Here is a 19,492-nt window from a genome sequence, read left to right as displayed (position 1 = left end):
TTTGCACGTTGTATTCCGTGCACGTTTTCTCCAGGGACTCTGGCTTCCTCCCAAAGTCCAAGAACAGGCTTCATAATTGCCCCTAGGCAGTGCCGGGCAGCAGTTTGGGGGCCCCATGCAGACAATAACACAAGTGCCTCGGCAGCAACTGTATTCATCATTTTAAATTTTTTTTACCTTGGGTAAAAAATCTGTCAAATAACGTCTCCAACAGTCCGAGTTTTTTTTAATTCTCTTGTTCTTTATCCTGTTCTGTCTTTCTCCCTTTACGTTTGACAGAATTACTTGATTTCTTTTTTTCTTATCCTTTTTTTACACCTGCTCAGATAACTACAATTTTTTACATTTCTTTGAATAGTCAACAGAATAGTCCATTGCTGCAGAGGGACGGGGGCCAACCGAATCCTCTCACAAGAGCAGTCTGAGGGCATTTCAGGGATTTGATTATTTACAGTGGTGGACAAAAGCTTTATTACAGACTCAAGGTCCATTTGCCACAAAATGCACAAAACATAGATATAAAAAAAATTGTTAGTACCCCTCAGTTAAAGAAAGAAAGTCCACAATGCTCACTGAAATGACTTGAAACGTTCAAAAGTAACAATACATTAAAATTTATTGAAAATTAAATAATCTCCATAAGCCATTACTTTTGAGTTGTTGATTAACAGAATTATGTAACCCTTGTGCTAGGCACTTTACCATTGGGAGTTGGGTCATCTAGACCCACTAGACAGTGAGCTGAACCTTTTTTCTTCAATGATTTGTGATCTTCACTGGTGTCCATGGATTACATGAAATCTTTCCACCTTTATCCACCTTTGTCATGGTAGGGAGAACACGTCAATGGAAGGGTGGGGTCATTTAAGATAGCACAAAGGTTAAAAAAAACAAACGAATGAAATAGGAATGGACAAAAATGATGGTATCCATAACTTAATATTTTGTTGCACAACCTTTTGAGGCAATCACTGCAATGAAACGGTTTCTGTATTTGTCAATGAGCCTTCTGCACCTGTCCACAGGTATTTTGGCCCACTCCTCATGAGCAAACTGCTCCAGTTGTCTCAGGTTTGACGGCTGTCTTCTCCAAATGGCATGTTTCAGCTCCTTCCACAGATGTTCAATGGGATTCAGATCTGGGCTCATAGAAGGCCACTTCAGAATAGTCCAACGCTTTTCTCTTAGCCATTCTTGGGGGTTTTCGTCTGTGTGTTTTGGATCGTTGTCCTGTTGGAAGACCCATGACCTGCTGAGACCAAGCTTTCTGACACTAGGCAGCAGATTTCTATCCAGAATGCCTTGATGATATTGAAATTTTATTTTACCTTGAACAACTTCAAGACAACCTGTGCAGCAAAGCAGCCCCAAAACAGAACTGAGCCTCCTCCATGTTTCACAGTAGGGACAGTGTTCTTTTCGGTTTATGCTTCATTTTTGAGTCTACCAACATAGAGCTGATGTGCCTTACCAAAAAGCTCCAGTTTTGTTTCATCTGTCGAAAGGACCTTTTCCCAGAAGCTTTGTGGCTTGTCAATATGCATTTTTGCAAATTCCAGTCTGTTTTTTTAATGATTTCCTTACAGTGGTGTCCTCCTTGGTCGTCTCCCATCAAGTCCACTCTGGCTCGAACAACCACGAATGGTGCGATCTGACACTAATGTACCTTGATCTAGGAGATCACCTTTAATGTCTTTGGAGGTTGTTCTGGGCTCTTTGGATACAGGTCCAACTATCCGTCTCCTCAATTTGTCATCAATTTTCTTCTTCCTGCCACATCCAGGGAGGTTGGCTGCTGTCCCGTGGGTCTTAAACTTCTGAATAATATGTGTCACTGTCATCACAGGAACTTCAAGCTGCTTAGAGATGGTTTTATAGCCTTTACCTTTACCATGTTTGTCTATAATTTTGTTTCTAATGTCCTGGGACAATACTCTTCTTGGCTTTCTGTTGTCCATGTTCAGTGTGCTACACACCTTTTCACCAAACAGCAACGTGACTATTTGTCTCCCTTTAAATAGGCAGACTGACTGATTGTGGGTTTACCTGAGTTCATCATGGACAATTAGTTCTCAGTCTTTTATGGAGGTACCATCATTTTCGTCCAGCCCTATTTCATTAGTTTTTTTTTTTTTAATGATTCTGTAAATCAACAACTCAAAAGTAATGGCTGATTTTAAATATTTAATTTTCAATGAATTTTAATTTATTGTTACTTTTGAACATTTCAAGTCATTTCAGTGAGTTTGTGGACTTTCTTTCTTTAACCGAAGGGTACCAACAATTATGTCCACCACTGTATGTCAGAGTTAATTTCTAAAGCGAGTACATTAGTTTAGATCTTGGCAATCCTCTACCTTTGCCTACTGGTAGTTTGCCCCTAGAAGTGTGTGTGTGTGTATGTGTATGTGTGTGTGTGTGTGTGTGTGTGTGTGTGTGTGGTAGTAGCTGGGTTGCCCAAAGCCAACCCGTGACACCAAAGACAATAAAAGAGTTCTAAAAATGGATGGATTATGGCTGGAAATTTGTCAGAATTCAGCCTTTTCTGTTGTTTCAGTGTGCATCAGTTGTGATTTATTCTTGTGTGTTTGTTTTGTGTTCAGCGCTGTGAGTGAGGTGTCTGAGTGTAAGACATTTTATGAAGGATGGTGAAATAAATGATCAGTGAGTGAACATCTGTGACTTCTCACAGATTTTCTTAGTGTATTTGGCAACTTGGAGACTAATTTTCTCAAAAGCAGTTAGTGAAAAATCTGGCAACTTTTCTTGGCGTCACTGCAGACTTTTCTGGAGTTTGTCTAAAGACGTGCAGCCGCTGCCGCTGCTGCTGCTGCTGCTGCTTCAGGGGTCTGTCTTTGGGTATTTCTGTTCCACCATGACTGCACACCATGTCACAAATTCTGGAGCATACAGATGTGGATGAGCGGATGATCTGATGATCCTGTGTCTGTTTCTCCTTTAAAAAAATGTTCAACCCCCCCCCCACAAAAAAAAAAAACAAGGTAGAAAATGTGTGAACACAGCAAACTTTGTTCTTATCCATTTGAAAATATTTCTATATACGTTTTCGTGGAGGTACTGGCCTCCGTCCCTCCCAGGCCAGAGGTGATGGTTCATCTCCCAAACGTTCCCTGACCGGGGTTTGGGCTGCCGAGGCGCCCGCCTTTCACTGCCACCTAAACCACAAAGCACTGCTGACCTTCGGCCCTCCTGCAGTGCTGGTTTCCATTTTCCCTCATTTTTATTCAAATTTCCTGCTCTAATCTTTGATAAACAACACAAATGTTCCTGACATGTTCCACACGCGTGCACCGCTGGCATACACACCTGTTGAAACAGTAGCAGTGCTGGACGTCTCATCTGGACATTCAAACGCTGGACACCTTTCCGCTAGGATCTGGTGTATTTTAGGATGGCGTTGCACCCTGTCCGTGCCGTGACCACGCCGCTGTGCCGGTACCGTTAACAATACTGTTAAAGATGCACCTTATCGGCACAGTAAAAATGGATGCCGTGGCACCGGTATCAAATGATAGCCGTTTTGGTACCGCATCCTTGGCCACGGGACACTGTCCCACAGGCAAACATCCCAGACAGCTGAGCTCCTGGACTCTCAAAGCCGTCCACTAGGTGGCGTTTCAAACTGGTGAAAACATGAATTTAATCATGACAAAAGAAAGTATTTGTTCTGTAATATTCACATTTACTGCCATTTAAAGCTCAAAAACTTTAGTTTACAAAACCTAATAGGGTTGAGTTTAACTGTGTGCTGATCAGGATTGTGTCTTGGTTCTGGTGCTTTGTGACTGCTGTGAAACAGAAATCTAAAAAAATTAATAAAATAAAGCAGAAGTAAAACTTTAAGAGTAGAAAAATAAAGAGTAGAGATGGTCAGACTGACATCCAGAAAGTCGTTTGTTTTTCACACAGAGGTCGATGATCAGCTTGAAACAAAACAGACGTGCCGGTTCTCACCACATTGTTGTACTGCGGTTCATTTATCTTTGGGGCTCATTCCTCGTGATTCTATGTGTCTGAAATCACAGCAGACACTATGATGACTGGAGGATTTCATGGCGGGAGGTTGAGGGAGTGAATCTGAGTGAGTTTTTAATAAACCAAAACTAGAAACACCAAAGCTAAAATCCACTGCTGAGCAGGTTAGAGAAACTCGAAAACACTTGAATGGAGAAAAAGCAAGCTATGGAGCAGCACAGGGGGAAGGGAAGACAGGACTTAAATAGACACAGAAGAGACGAGACACAGGTGGAAACAATCAGGACAGATGGGGACCAAAAGGAAAACTCCAAACCAAGATACAAAACAGGAAACCTTTCAAAATAAAACAGGAAACAATTAAAATAGGACCAACAAACAAAGCAAAGAACTCAAACCGTAACCAAATAGAAATAGTTCTTTGACTTCCAAAACACATTATTTGCATGACTGTGAGGCTCTGTAAGAGGAAGATGTTTGGGCCGACATGAACTATGGTGAAGGGACCAGTTCAAATGAAAGAACGCGTTCAGGATAACCTGAAGGGTTAAAAATCTACAGAGAACGTTTTCATTTAAGTTTAGAAGCAGAAATTTGAAAAAAATGTCGACAAGTCCAGAAGCAGAACCTCATCAGTCTTCACTTTTTCCTCAGATAAAAGCATCATCTGTGCTTGAGAAGGTCATTTAATCAGAGTCCTCACACTGTAATAAGAGAGGTTTTTCTAACTTGAAGTAGTTCAATACATTAAATAACCAACCTGAAAAAGTATGAGCCCCTTCATCTTGCGTGAGACATTGACTGATATTTTCCTTTTCTACTTTCCTGTTATTCTGAGTGTCTGTTGAAAGTGTGAGTGTGACAGACTTTCCATGTTTAATGTAGAAAGGTGTCTGTTTTGGAAACTGGACAGCTTCAATGTCGCTGCAGAAAGGTTAGGCTGTTCAGGAAGTTTCTGTCTTAGAAAGCTAAAATGAAAAAGACTTATTGATGACGGACAAGGAAGAAGAATTAAACAAACCTGAGGGTTGAGCGGAAAGTAAAGGTCAAAGAAAGCTCACATGTAGAACATGCCCATGCGCTTCTCTAAAACACTGTCAGCTGTTATTTATGCCGTTTTCCACCTTAAACTGCGAGTCAAATGGATTTCAGTGAGTGTCCCTGTTTTCATCAAATCTTTTGTTGAGAACAGCAGATGAGCCGGTAAAACAACCTTTGACCCCTTTGCTCCTCGGTGTTTCAGGGCTCCGCTTGTACAGGACTGTAAAGGTGCGTCACAAACCACAGCATCCCATCACAACAAGCACCTTCCAGCACTGGTTTCGTCACAGCACGTCTGTGCCGTCCATTATGTACAAACACACCTGTTGAGTTCAGAAGTGGTGCATGCAGGTCAGCAGACACAGAGCTCAGCCGTGTACAACTATGTCCTTGTTTGTGTCTCTTTCAGCATCCAGAACCCCACCCCTTATCCCTCCCCCTGCCTCCCTCTGAAGGGAGATAGTGTTGTTTGTTGTTTTAGCGTGAGTTTGGTCCCACCACTCTCAGGAGAGCACAGCTCCGCCATGGTCGACACGGGAGCATCTGATTGGAGAAGAGCCCTGCAGCTGTTTTTTTTCCTCCACCAGGAATAACTTCACTCAGCTGCTGATGGTTGATCGCTCAGACTTGCTTCAGACGGGTGGTTTCCTGCCGAGGTGGATGGATGGAACTCCAAAGAGAATGGGGATTTTTCTGGAATGACTGAACTGTTTAAGTTCCTGGATCATTTGGAAAAATTGAAGAGAATTAAAAAAAGAGAAGAAATATTGTATGTTGATGCATCTGAAAGAGGACTGAATGAATGAGCACTGACAGCCAACACATCCTCTAGTAGTAGGGTCTAAATCTGGCCCCTCACCTTCCCTGTGACTGAGATGATGTGCTGATCCGGAGTCTGTATGGTCCGTACTCTTTGCCTTTTAAGGTTCATCCCACCCACACATGCAACAGACTGCAGCTTGATCCTCACTGATTTCCTACAATCTACTAAAACAAATGGACATATCTTCATGTAGAGACTAAATCATTACTTTGTAATTTCACGTCACACTTTGATGCACTTTGGATTTTCTCTGCTCCTGATCTTACGTTGTGTTGTAACCTGGAGTTTGCATCTTGCATGTTTTTCAATTGTTACTCCTGGATCTTCTCATCATCCTCTTGAATGAACTATTCTGGTGCCAAAAAAGTTAGATGGACAGCCTCTTTCCTTCGACACTGACTTCACTGACGACACAAAGGCTCATCGTTTTCTCCTGCTGATTTTTTAAAGAAAGTAACAACATGAATAAGGAATCCCGTTTTTCCCGGAAGATGCACGGCAGCTTCTCCACGCGCAGACACTCCTGCATTGGGTAAGTTTCTGATTGTTTAGGGAGAGGAAAAGCAAAACACGTGTCTTCAGATCTGACTGGACAGAGGCTTTTACTTTGAAGGAACAGATGTGTCAGGACTTTTTGGAGCATGTTTCTCTGTGATATTTGTTCACAAGCTGCTGTTTGTGTGACTGAGGTTTCTCTGTTTTTAGAAGGGGAAAATAAGAATTTTTTAGGTTTCTTATTCAGATCTAAATCAGAGAGAAGTCCATTTGATGACCTTAAAATTGGTGCAAATCCCCCCCCCCGGCACAGAACTTGAATGGCCCCGGTTTGTTTATTTGTTGGTGAGTCTTGATCTTGGCGAGCTGCTTGTGTTTGTGTATGCCATCTATGACCTGACGCATTCCTGATCTGTTTTATTCTGATCTATGAAGTACAACGGCTTAGAATCAACACAGTATAACCAGGATCCAACCATTAGATGGGGAGCAAGGAACCGCTTCGTGCTGGGTTTATTATTATTTTATATCAAGGTTACCCACATTCGGTGTGCAGATGCATTCTGTAGTTTTACAATAATATTAGTGTAAACTCAGACACAAAACGGTATTTGCCATTACTTGGAGAACTTGGAGATCTAAGTGTTTTGTTGGTGCGTTTGAGCCAGTTTGAAATCAACTGAAGTCTGGCTTTTCTTCACAAGGTGGCATTACTGAAGGGTTAGCTAAATGTTTGGGATTTGTAGATTTTGCAACAGTTTCAGTGGATGGAGTGATGGTCATTTTCCAGGTTGTGCCACAGCTTTTTCCCCCTGTGCAACGTTAAGCCAGTTACAGTCCGTAACCCTTCTGGTACTTTACCTTAGCACCCATCCCCGGTGCTGCCCCGCACCAGTGCTGCAGGTTTCTGGGTTGTCGGGGCGCGTGGAGGGTCACAGACAGGAACCAGGGGAGCGCAGGTGTGTCTTGCTGTTCCCTTGAGGCTCACACAGTGTCATGAAAATGGAATGTACAATCGTTGCATGTGTGGTGTATTTGCTATACTGATAGAAGTTGCAGCTCTTATGAAGTATGGGTGATGCTGTCGCACGATGTCCTCACGCCACGCTCTATGGGATTGAAAAATAGAAAAGTCCATACCACCTCCCTGAGGACGTGACTTCAAACTAACACACCTTTGGGCGACGTTGAAGTGTTCAGTATGATCTGCCGCTCGCAGTGTGACCGTGGAAAAATGTGCATGACCATTTTCCCTATATGGGTTCACCAAGCGACCTACGACCTTGATATCTCCTGAGGGCTACCTGCACCATTTCTGCCCGTATCTATCCGTGAGGGCAGCTGTGACTAAGGCCTTACCTCACTTTCATTAACTGCTTGCTTAACCCTTGTGCTATCTTAGATGACCCCCCCCCTTGCATTGACGTGTTCTCCCTACCATGACAAAGGTGGATAAAGGTGGAAAGATTTCATGTAATCCATGGACACCAGTGAAGATCACAAATCATTGAAGAAAAAAAGGTTCAGAGCACTGTCTAGTGGGTCTAGATGACCCAACTCCCAACGTTAAAGTCCCTAGGATAGTACAAGGGTTACCCAAAGGGTGTATTCGTCCATTTATTCATCCATTTTCTAAATCTGCTTCATCCTATTTCTGGGGATGCAGGAGTTTATCCCAGTCACTGTCGGGCTAGGGCGGGAACACGCTGGGCAGTTGGCCATTCCTTCCAGGTCCAAAAGGTCATTGTCAGAGAGACATTTTTCATTCTTTGACTTTCTTTCTTAGTTGGGTTGTTAAAGGGTTAAGGATTTGAGTAATTGATGAGTACACATAAAACTTATATTCAACCTAATTTCACTCAGAGAACTCATGCAGTAAAGAAGATTTATTTCCATATTTTCTTTTAGTTTGGCATAAGGCTCCGTTCAGATACATAAAACAAAAATCTCAGTGGAAAACATCGAGTGTAAAATTACCCCTAACGGAGCTCACAGGTGGAAGGAGGGTGGAGCAACAAATGGAAATGGATGAAGAGGGCGTAGAGCGCACACCTGGATCTTTAAGTAGGTCGCAGAACTGGTGAGTTAATTGGGCTGAACCACCCACGGGGAGGAGTAAACAGGTAAACGCACTGTTGAGCTGCCTGCTTGAAATTCTCCCAAACTCGTTCATTTCTGTAAATAAACTTTAAACTATAATGGTCATATTTTCATTCTGCCAGTTTTTCGGCTTGCATTCCTTTTCTGGCCTGTTGAGTGCTCAATCAGCCGTGTGATGTCAATTTTAGAAAAACTTTTTATGAATAATCTTGTTACTCCTAGATTTCATTTAAACAATTCTCTAAATTTTAAATCGGTGGTATGAGTAAGACATTACTCTGGAATGTAAAACCACTGTATGCATGCACAGATTTTTTCCTTTTCTGCAATGCGCATGTGTAGAAATGCCAGCTGTGTGTTAACATCAGCTCTATAAGTAGATATTTTATCCGTACTGTGGTAGCAAACACGGGTGCAGTTTGAGGGCAGTCAGTGACAGGTCTGACATTAACAAGAATTGTCCCACAGAAAAGTTCTAATGACAAACTACAAGAAACTGTTAAGACCGCCGCAATGTCACCAAAGACACTTTTGACGACGTAGGGAAAACATCAGGACCAAAGACCACGGCAACAGTTACCAAGAACTTTTCTGTCAACGGCAATGTATGTAATGACTAACTCAAACATCAATAGCAAAGATGAGTGCAAAGCTTGGAATGCATCTAGGTAACAATAGAAGATGTTATTCTTTGTGGTCCATAGATGTAAACAAACATTCAATCAACTTGTTCAGTTGACAAAGACAGTGGACCATAGACAGAAACCATGGACCAAAGACATACACAGTGGACATATAACCAGAGGTAGAGCGGTTGACCACTGATCAGAAGATCACAAGTTAGGTCCCCCCTGCTTTCCCATGAGCCAAAGTGTGCTTGGGCAAGACACTGAACCCCACATTTCTTTTGATGGTTATAGGTTGGCTCCATCAGTGTGTGAATGTGTGTCTGTGGGTGAATGGTCTGTAAAGCGTTTTGGGCCTCAAAGGAAGGTAGTAAAGCACTATAGACACACCATTGACCATTTTTTGGAATAAATGGAGAGGGTAATATGGGTAATATGGTGCTGTGAGGAGGAACCGCCAACCATCATTTGAAATAGAGAGAGAATTAGTGGGACTTCCATGTTTTTTGTTTTGCTTTTTCCCGTCTTGGTCAGGCAGGACTGCCCCCATGTGAGCAGTCTTTAGAAGTGTCTTGCTGTTTGGTCTGCTCCAGTCTTTGGTTTATTTTTGGGAGAGCTGTGTGTGAAAGTCCACTGAATCAAATGAAATGGTAAATGTAAATACTTGTATAGCGCTTTTCTACCTTTCCCGAAGGCCCAATGAAGCAAACAAAACTCTCATTTCCAGTTCTTTTGAATCTTTCTTCCACTGTCAGGACAGCCCACAGTGTCATTGTGCCTCAGTCTCTGACTAAAGTTGGGTTGGAGAATAGAACCATTCTCCATTGGCTCCATTCCTGTTTAGTGGTTGCAAATCCCTCCATTTCTTGTTGATGCCACCCACCTATAACTCAGTCCACCACTGCTTCAGAGTCACCATCCGCTCTCACCAAACACCAAATGGAGACTGTTTATATATTGGGTCTGGAAAGCAACCTATACCTGTCTGAAGTGGATGTTGACAGAAGGATTCTATGCTAACTGTCTGAAACCACTTTAGGATTTTTATCTTAATACGCATGTCCAGCTTGTGTTGCAAACTGTTGCAGGGACTAAGTCCATGGACCACCTTGTGACACATTACTACAGTATAGTTTTGTGTAGTGGTCTTGAGCCCCCGTGGACGAAGTTTTTCTTATGACATTTGCTGCTTTTCATGTGTTTTGAGTCTACTTCTTGTACCTGAATACCTTGAGAAGATTGGATATTGGCTCTTGAATATGTTTTGTATTAAAAAATAAATCTTTGTATGCTGGAGCTTTTAGGATCTTTTCATGTAGACCCCAATAATTCATTCTTTTTAGACACCTTGTTAAATCGTATCAAGCACTAGAAATTTTCTTAGAGGTATATTCTTTTTGTACAAAGCCATAAAAATACCTGAACTACAGTCTATTGACTCGCTGAAGGAATACAATGTTGTTAGGAGTTTTAGTGCAAAGTTCTTTGTAATAAATCTTTCTGAACTTGAAGGCATGCGCCTCCTGAGCGTCATCCAAACTCCTCCAGCCATGAGTCTTTTGGATCATATGAGGAGATCAAAGCAGGTGATGTTAGACCACAGCCAGAAATAAACAAGAGAAGAGCACAACAGAACAAGCCTCCATTCTCTCCTTACCTGTTTTTCTGTCTCTCAGCTGAGAGAGTCACATTTTAGAGCTTCACATCAAGGCCAAAGTTCAAACCCTTTCCTCCTCAGCAAGTCCTTGAAATGCTTTTTAAACGTATCAAATTTGGATGAGCAGCATGTTAAAAGTGTTCCTGTCCAACAATGTACTTAGTAGACTAAAGATATTAGAGCTTTTTGACACATTTTGAAAACCTTTCAACAGTTTGGAACAATAGGCGCACTTTGCTCTTGTGCGGCACATTCATGTACACAATAGTGTGTCTTTCTCGACAGTGACGTCTGTTGTACCAAGAGTACCAGGACACGGTTCCCTCCAGCCGGCCCATCCACAACCTGTGACAATGCACAGCAAACATGGCTTATTGCGACGTGTGAACAGCAGAGAGCTGCTGTTCCGACACAGAACGGAGAGCTTTTAGCGCAGCATGAGCACACGGTGGATTCAGACAACACAGACTGTAGAAAAGACAGTATGAGCAGAAGCTATGAAGGAGAGATAGGCGAGGCTTGGGTTACTTTTAGCACAGCTAAAGAGCCCGCCAGAAAAAGGATATTTTCACTGAGAGACCTGAGTGATGCAATGTCAAATGAAGAGACAAAACAGTTTTCTCTGCGCAAAAACAAAAGAAAACAATCCAAAGTTTCAGAAGAAAAAGTGTCAAGTAAGGCCATTCCACCAAAGGGCAGCAGTGTCAATGCCAGAGGCCCTAATATAGCTGCTGGCTGCCCCTCTCCAAGCACACACCCAGATTCGTCAATAGGGCCTGTGTGCGGCTGCAGCGAGCCAGCTGCTGCGTGCGTCACTGCTGCACTCCCTATTTTCAGCATGACTGATTTCCCCAATCGCCTCCAGAGCCTCATTGATTCCTGAGCAGTAACCTGGGACAGCATCAGTAAGCAGCTACACATAAATAATATGTAATCAACTAAAAATACCAAAATAAAGGTTGACTCAGTTCACAACTGTATTTGTCAAATTTAAAGTTTATCTTCGATGAGGAGATGCTGCCTGTCTTTGAACACACAAAGTGGATTCTTTCTCCACCATCGATTGATCATGTTCTGAAACAAAAAAACACATTTACAGCACAATCATAAAGTTGCACACAGTTTAACTGTTCTTCATCATGGTTGAATTACATTTTACTATATTTTAATTAAGTTCTTGGAAAATGCTTACCTGTGTGTTTTCTGACCAGATGTGTGGTCAGTGTGTCAATGTCTGGTTTTAGGTCCTGTGCTGAGGCAATACGTAGAACAGCGTGGAGGTTGTCGTCTGTGATCTGTGAGGCGTGATCTGTGCTTGTTTTTGTTCAGATTCATTATGGAAAAAAAATCTGTTCACACAGATGGGTGCTCCCAAACATGGATAGGACACCAGCAGCATGAAAAAGTCTCAGGAAATGAGGCTCTGACAAACAGGAAAATAGACAAGATTGTCCTGTTTCGCTTGCCACATCCATAAGACCAGTTTACACTGGAAAGCCGTCATTGTGTCGGACATTTTCGTTATGAGTTGTTTGCGTCCCTGCAGCTTCTGATTTAGCTGGGCAAGATGGTCGGTTAAATGGCGTATACTTATGTAGCTCAAAGCGCATTCCAGTCACAGACCCATTCACCCAGTCACACACACATTCACACACTGGTGGCCGCTCTGCTGCCAAACACAGGTGCCCGCCTACCACCAGAGGCAGGGTGGGGTTCTGTGTCTTGCCTAAGAACACTTCGACTCATGGGTGTGCAAGGCGGGAATTGAACCTAAAATCTTACGATCATGGGTCGACCCCCCTACCGCTGCACCGCAGTTGCCCCGGTTATGTTACATATAAAAGCAAAGTCACACAGCCACTGTGGATCTGACAGTTAAGAAATGGGGTTTTCTTTACTCCGCATAAAAAGAGGAATTTCTTCCCTGAGCTCAAAAATAGCTTGAGGACTCTGCTTCTACTCGGCCACCTTCCTTCTGTGTGGTATGGCACATCCCCGTGTTCCGAGCCCATCTCCAGCAAAATCTGCTGGGACTGACGGCCGAATGAAGTTTACTGTTTTCATGACTCGATCCCAATGTCCTCCATCCCCAGCACCTTCTTTACGCCTCTAATAAAAATTGATAACTGTGCTGTTGTCCGTGCTACCTGTGCTTTCATCAAGGGCTAATAAAAAGCTGTGTAGCTGCATGTCTCTTCGTTTTAAGATTTTCTGCTAGTTCCTTCCTCCGCTAGTTCAGCCCGCGAAGGTGTTTCTTGATAAACTGACATTTTTAAAAGTCTGTAACTGGTCAGGGCACACCTGCTCACAAGCCTTCAGCATACACTGCTTTAAAAAGGCCCCCCCTGAAAAAGACCTGGAAGAGTGGGCAATTTCTTCAGCCACAATGAAGCTAGCTTTCACTGTGGCCTCGTTTTTGGGTGTTGATTTAGTGAACCATCTCTGCTGCGACCTCAGTTTGCCTTTTAATTCTTGGGCAATTTGTTGCTTTTATTGAATGCCGGCTTTAGTGAACATAGCTCCATGTTAGGTATAAAAACGCAGACTAAGATTGTACTCTTTGACAACTGACACAACCTCGTAACACAAAACACATACCAGTCCTTCTCCTTGTCATGGCAAGCTAGGCGAGACAGACCCAGGCGCTGGAACCTGGAAGGAAAACACAGGTGAGTAAGATGGTAAGTATTAGTTTTAATTTGATTCGAAGTAGCTTGGGATCTTGATGTGGCTGGAGGCTGGAGTGCAACAGGTGAGGTTGCTGGACGTAGCTTGTGGCGTGGCTTGAGGTTCTTGGAGTTCCGTGAGGTTCTTTGGCTCAGGTAAACAGGTGACTCAGGTGTCCACTCGTGATGTGAAGGTCCTGAAGGCGAGGCATAAACAACGTTAGACGAGACCATGAGCACATGGACTAGAATAAACATGAGACTAGACTAGGCACCATCTGGGGCAACGAACTGGCGATGAATACTGGTTCTGGATCTCCTTTTGAAGGTCTGGTGGTTGATGAGATGAGTGGACACAGCTGAGAGGAATCAGAAGCCAAGCAGAGAGGGGAGGGGGAGGAGAGCTGACAGAGGCACCGTGACACAAACAAGTATTCGCCTTCCCATCTTTCTTAAAACAGTCTTCCGTCTGTGTCAATTTTTGTTTATATTTATTTATTATTTTATTTATAATAAATAACATGACATAAATGACATAAATATTATTTCATTAATAAATAAATAAATGATTATAAAATAATATTTATGTCTCAATTACACTCGTTGGCATGAATGTGGAAACACTGCATTGGCGGTAGGCCGTCACTACGCAGCTATTGTAGACAAAAGGCATTGTGGTCAATGTAGCTTTTGGACGAAGCATGCTCTTAATTTATTTTTTGATATTTATTTTACAGGGACTAGTAGCTCAATGGTGAAGGGTTTGTCCTTGAGATCCGGTAGCGTGGGTTCGAGCCCGGAGTCAAATACTTATTTCCGAAAAATAGGTGGGCTGTTAGACCCAGAACACCTTAAATCTAGGTCAAAAAGATTAGCCAAAGCACTGGATCGTGTAGGGCAGGGGTAATCAGGTTAGGTTATATGGGCACTGTTTAAGTCCTAATGTGTAGTTGCCCAATCTGATATTTCAAGTCCGATTCCCTATAGATATGAATAAAAACGCACCAATTTTTATTTCAAGAATTTAAAAACTTTTATTCTCTCGCGGGCCACATAAAAAGACACAGCGGGCCTTGAGTTTGACTCATGTGCATAAAACCATCAAAATATTAGGTTTGTCAAAAAGAGTTTAGTTAATTGCTTTAAAGGAAGGAAAGAAAGTCATGTAACTCCACCTCTGTTCAGCTTGACTGTACTTTTTGTTTATTTTTTACATAAATGATTATCTGGTTTTTGACTTCTAATCAGATATTTTTACTTTACCAACAAAAATTTAGGTGGTTAAAAAAGATACAATTATTACAATTACAATTACAATTGTGACAATTACAGTGTCACAGCTGACTAGGTTCCACACATGTATATGAAGTTCCATATTGTTTTTCTGCCGTCAGACTGACAGCCGTCTAAAGTATCTGCGCTTTAGCATCCGTGTTTGTCAATATTTGTTTGCGTTTTGCTTCTGTGATCAAACGCTCCTCAAAGTTTTCCATGTTGCTGACTCCAGAACTCTGGTCTGGTCCGGTGGACCATGTGGTTCCTCACCCAGCTGTTCTGAACTTTTTGCTGATTCTTAAGAATGTTTTTTTTCTTTACTTTAGCCTTCCTTCTGGTCAGATGGTCACACAGATAGCTAGAGATGTTTTCTTTGCTTCATTAGAGTTAGTTTCTATTTTTTGATTCACAGACTTGATGAGGGTTTCTGGTTTATCCCAGTCTAAATATATATTGAAAAATATTTTTATGAACATGTGTTTTACTTTTGCAATTGGTGAAAAGTAAAATATTCTACAGTAAATTTTCCTCCATTAGTTTGCAAAAGTGACTTTAGCCAGAGTGCAGCACTCCAATCATGTCTTTAAATCCTCTTCAACCACAGACAGAGGTCTCATTCCTTTCAGAAACATGTCAAGGATGCTCTGTGGAAGTGTTGGAGCATCTCTGGCGTGCACTGGCTCCTCCCTACTCTACACTCAATGCTGCAGACCAGAATTTCGGGCTTCCAGAACGCCAGTGATCGCGCGTCGCTATGCTAGTTTTTAGGTCAGGCCGCGACCTCTACATCCAAATGAGGCGATCATTGATCACAAGCTGACAGTTGAACCGGTTGAACCTTTTCATGCTGAATCGCACCAAAGCAGCACTGAGACCAATCGTAGACTCAGATTAGGTTGTGACGTGTGGGTGGCGTCCGCTTCAAAACACGGAATTACCAGTCGTTGTAAACATGATCATGGAGGAAACATTAATAATTGCAGTTTGTCGGATTAGTGACTCCAATACGAACATTTCTAGGAACAGAGCTGTTAAAACAAAACGTCTGGAGCAAGATTTGAAGGATTTGCACCACTTTGACTTTACGCACCGAACCCCTTCCTGTTGCAGATGGGGGACGAGCGCTGATGAACAGTAAATACACAAAAGAAGAAGAAACTTCTTCCAGTCGCTTACCGCGTGTGTGGTGCTGGTCCGTGTGTCCAACACCGGCTGGATGCATGTTCATAAACCATGTAGAGCGCGTTCTTGAACGCACCACACGCGGCCGGTGTGAATGCAGCATGAAACGTACAGTTGTGTCTCTTTCTTCTTATTCTTGGGATGACGCCTCCTAAAGATCCTGTTGTGCTTTGGGATCCCAATAACTTTGTGGTTATAATCATTTAAGGTGACAAAAAAGCAACGACGCATCGACAATACCAAATTAGCATCAACAATTATTCATAGTTGATTAGTCAACTCTGTCAATAAAAAATTAACAGCCTTAATGAACAACATCATTATTTCTTGTAGAATTTAAGCAGGTTAACAAGATGACAATTGCAGGGTCAGAAAAGATCTGTTTTGTGAAACTATGCAAAAAACCCACAAATACAGTAATCATTTTTTGTGATTAAACCCTGGTGAGGGTGTCCCGCTTCACCCAACAGCTGGTTCAGCTCCAGCAACCTACACGAAAACAGTAAAGTGTGTGTAAAATATCTTTGTTTTATTGAACTTTCAGTGTTGATTCCTTATCCGATTGGAGTTCACAGAGTATCTTCCAGAGTCGTCATGTGTTCGTTTGTTCGCTCTTTTCTTCCTCTTTGAATGCAGTCGAAGAAAACACAGATTTATAATCACAATCACACACGTCTCAATAAACTGCCACCAGCTATGGCTGACCTTGCACGCATGTCAGTGTGTGTACACGTGGAGAGGTTTGTGTGTTTGTTCTAAGCAAGCTGTATCCCAAGAGCTACTTAATGTAATACCCTATCTGCCAGTCATACACAATATGTATATACACACACACACACACACACACACACACACAAGTGTACGCTCTCCATCTGGAGAGGATCACTGAATCTTAGCAGAGTTGTGTAATAACTGTGTGTTTGACTTGGGATGAGGGGTAGGATGGGATGAAGGCTCCACTCCTTTTTTAAGCCCTCCTCCTGAGTCTGCACTTGACTTCTCTGCTGCAGTGATGCACATTTATTCATCCACACACACACATGTGCACAAGCATGCATATTATGTGTGTGAATTAGTGTGTGATTGTTTGTGTATGTGTGTATCTGTGTGTCTTAGAGAGAGAAAAAGATGAAGAGAAGCAGGAGAAAAAGTAAAGGAAAGGTGTCTGCTGGCTGTGAGGAAGGAGAGAATCACTGAAAGACACGTAGAGAAAGGAAAGAGAGGAAGAGGAGGGCAGCAGTTCTGAGCCACATTTAGAAGCAGGGGACAGACAAGAACACGAGGGACCGATTAATGTGGCTTTGCTGAGAGCGGCGAGAAGAGAGACAGACTGCAAGAAGACAGCAGCTCAGGCTGTTGCCTTGTCATTTTTTCAAGCACTTGTGGACTTGCGCGTTTAAAAAAAGCAGCAGGTATTGATTGAGCTTGGAGCCGGTGTTCCCTCCTGCCAAAGGGATGAGAAGTGCCAAGAGGCCACGGGCAGCCGGACAGCCCGGCAGAGGGGGACACTCCAGGAAGCGAACTGGACTGAGCAGAGACCAGACGGGCCACATGTTCAAGACCAAAAGAGGGAAAAGACAGGATCCAGAGAGAAGAGGATGGTGAGAACGAAAGGAGGAGGCTAAAGAAAGATGAGTGTGCCGAAGGACTGTGGGGTTTTTCTCTGTGGAGCTGAGTGGGAATGCGTGGGGCTCCCCCAATGCTGTCGACACACCCACTGACATCACCCAGAAACCCCGGCGGTAGCAGGCATCCCATTCACCCTTAGTGCTCTTTCCTCAGTCTTTTCTTTGGGTCCAGAGTCATTCTGTTGGGACCAAAGCTCAGTTTCTGTATCGTAAATAGACTTAAAAATGCTAAAACACAAGATCCTCAACTGTGGTTTTATTTTCTTCTGTAGAAATCAGACCACCCCCCTTGCTGGAAGAATGTGGAATTTGGAAATGCATGAAGTCTTTCACGTATGTCCAAAATCCTGTTCCCTCCACTGGATCCACTTTTTACTTCAGTGGCTGATTGTAGAGAGTGTAGCTCATCAGCCACGTGTTGAAATGAAGAGTCTGGATGTTTGTACTCAGGTTTTTTTATTTCACTTTCAGTCAGGAACAGTTAGTCTTAGTTATAGTTAGTAGTTACACCACCCAAGAGTAACTCAGCTTCTGCATTTTTAAAGTATTAGTTACTCAGTGTCATATCAGTGGTATGTGTTTCCTGGCCTGCCTGAAAACATAACAAATAACTTTGGCGCCATAGTTTAATCAAAGTGACACTTCTAGTTTGCTGGTATAATTCTACCAATGAAGTTCTGTTGTCTAATTATAATAGAGAGAAATGTAAATATTTATTTATCGGAATCATTCAAAACTGCAAAAAGCTCAACAGAAATATTAAGAATATTAACTTGACATAAGCTGAACGTAAATTCTGAAGACACACGTTCCGGTACTTTCTGAACGTTTCACAGCACGGAGGGGAAAGTTCAGCTCTGGATCTCTGAGTGACTGCGACTCATCAGTGGGTCGATGTGCTCCACAACCACAACTGGGTCCGGTTCTGTGGGAGTCACCGGGCTGTAAAATCCACTCTGTGCTGTTCTGATGCTTTGTCCCTGGAGCACACGCACGGTGGTCCGTGAGACAAAAAGTTTGGGTTTGGAGCTTCACTTCACACGGACGTTGGCCTTTTTCATGGACACGGCATACATTTGACGTAAACGTTTGCTCATTTTGTTTCAACTAAACGAAAATAGCGTTGATATTTGCTGCCTTTTTCGCTGACACTTCCTGTTGTCTGGATCCTGGTAGCCGCACAGCTTGGAGAGCGTGAGGATGGCCCTGCCCACTTGACTCCCTAGCCGATCAGGATCTTGAATGACCCGCCATTACTTAACCTACAACGCCGTCAGTGGCGCCGTTCTACTTAAACGGCATTATTTCTTTGAACAGTTGGTTTAATGCGAGTAAAGGAGGGTAAAGAATAAGAGCAGAACAGAAATGGTCTGGAGTTCTTGAAGATGCTTCTATTTAGCCTGAAGTGTTTGCTATTGTCTGTGGTGCAGGAGTGAAGGTAGGAACTTTGGGCTACTGCTGGTCAGCCTGTGTTTGTGCTAGTGATGGCCAATTGTACCTTCACAAGTGGCATTAAATGTTGATACAGGTCAGTGTTTCTAATGTCAGCTGCTGGGGCTTGGGCAGTTAGAGGGGCAAAAGAGATGGAGGGGAGGAGCTTTGATCACCTGGTGATGACATGTCAGCCCTTTACTCTCTCATTAGCACACATACTGCAGCATTGAAACGAGCGATAGCCCATTGCTCACAACACCTAAGGCAGAAAAAAGCGTTCTGTTTGTCTCTTGTGTTTTTGAAACGATGACCACAGCCTTTTCAACTTCCAAAGCACCGCCTGCAGTCCTGCATCCGGTTGAATGAATAACAGTAGACTATTCGTTTACTCCGGGTTCTTCCACGGTCTGCCAGAAAAAGTCATTTTGGATATTTATTACTACAAATGTGCAGACTGGGCTGCATGTACTGTGTGTTTTTAACAAGGGTTTTCTGGTTTGTGATGGACGTAGAACTTTTTTTGTGAGTATTTTTATGCACACAAAATCTTATTAACTAAGAGTTACAGT

General features: G+C 42.8%; 1 protein-coding gene across 6 annotated transcripts in view; it reads left to right on the top strand.

The window, feature by feature from the left end:
* LOC101161266 (cAMP-specific 3',5'-cyclic phosphodiesterase 4C) overlaps positions 1–19,492 on the top strand; it is a 45,145-nt gene that overhangs the window by 1,089 nt on the left and 24,564 nt on the right. The window contains exon 1 of one of the 6 annotated variants that reach the window (XM_020710799.2): positions 5,225–6,392. The exons of 4 other annotated variants lie outside the window; for them this stretch is intronic. In XM_020710799.2, the coding sequence (XP_020566458.1) occupies positions 6,322–6,392 (71 nt within the window). In that variant the 5' untranslated portion in view covers positions 5,225–6,321. Of the gene's footprint in view, positions 1–5,224; positions 6,393–17,001; positions 17,463–19,492 lie in introns of those variants that run through there. One more of the 6 variants, XM_020710798.2, reaches the window with a different exon arrangement.

Source organism: Oryzias latipes, chromosome 17 (assembly GCF_002234675.1).
Source record: "Oryzias latipes chromosome 17, ASM223467v1".
Taxonomy (NCBI): Eukaryota; Metazoa; Chordata; class Actinopteri; order Beloniformes; family Adrianichthyidae; genus Oryzias; species Oryzias latipes.
Note: the sequence above shows the minus strand (reverse complement) of the source record. Positions and strands in the feature narration are given on the sequence as shown.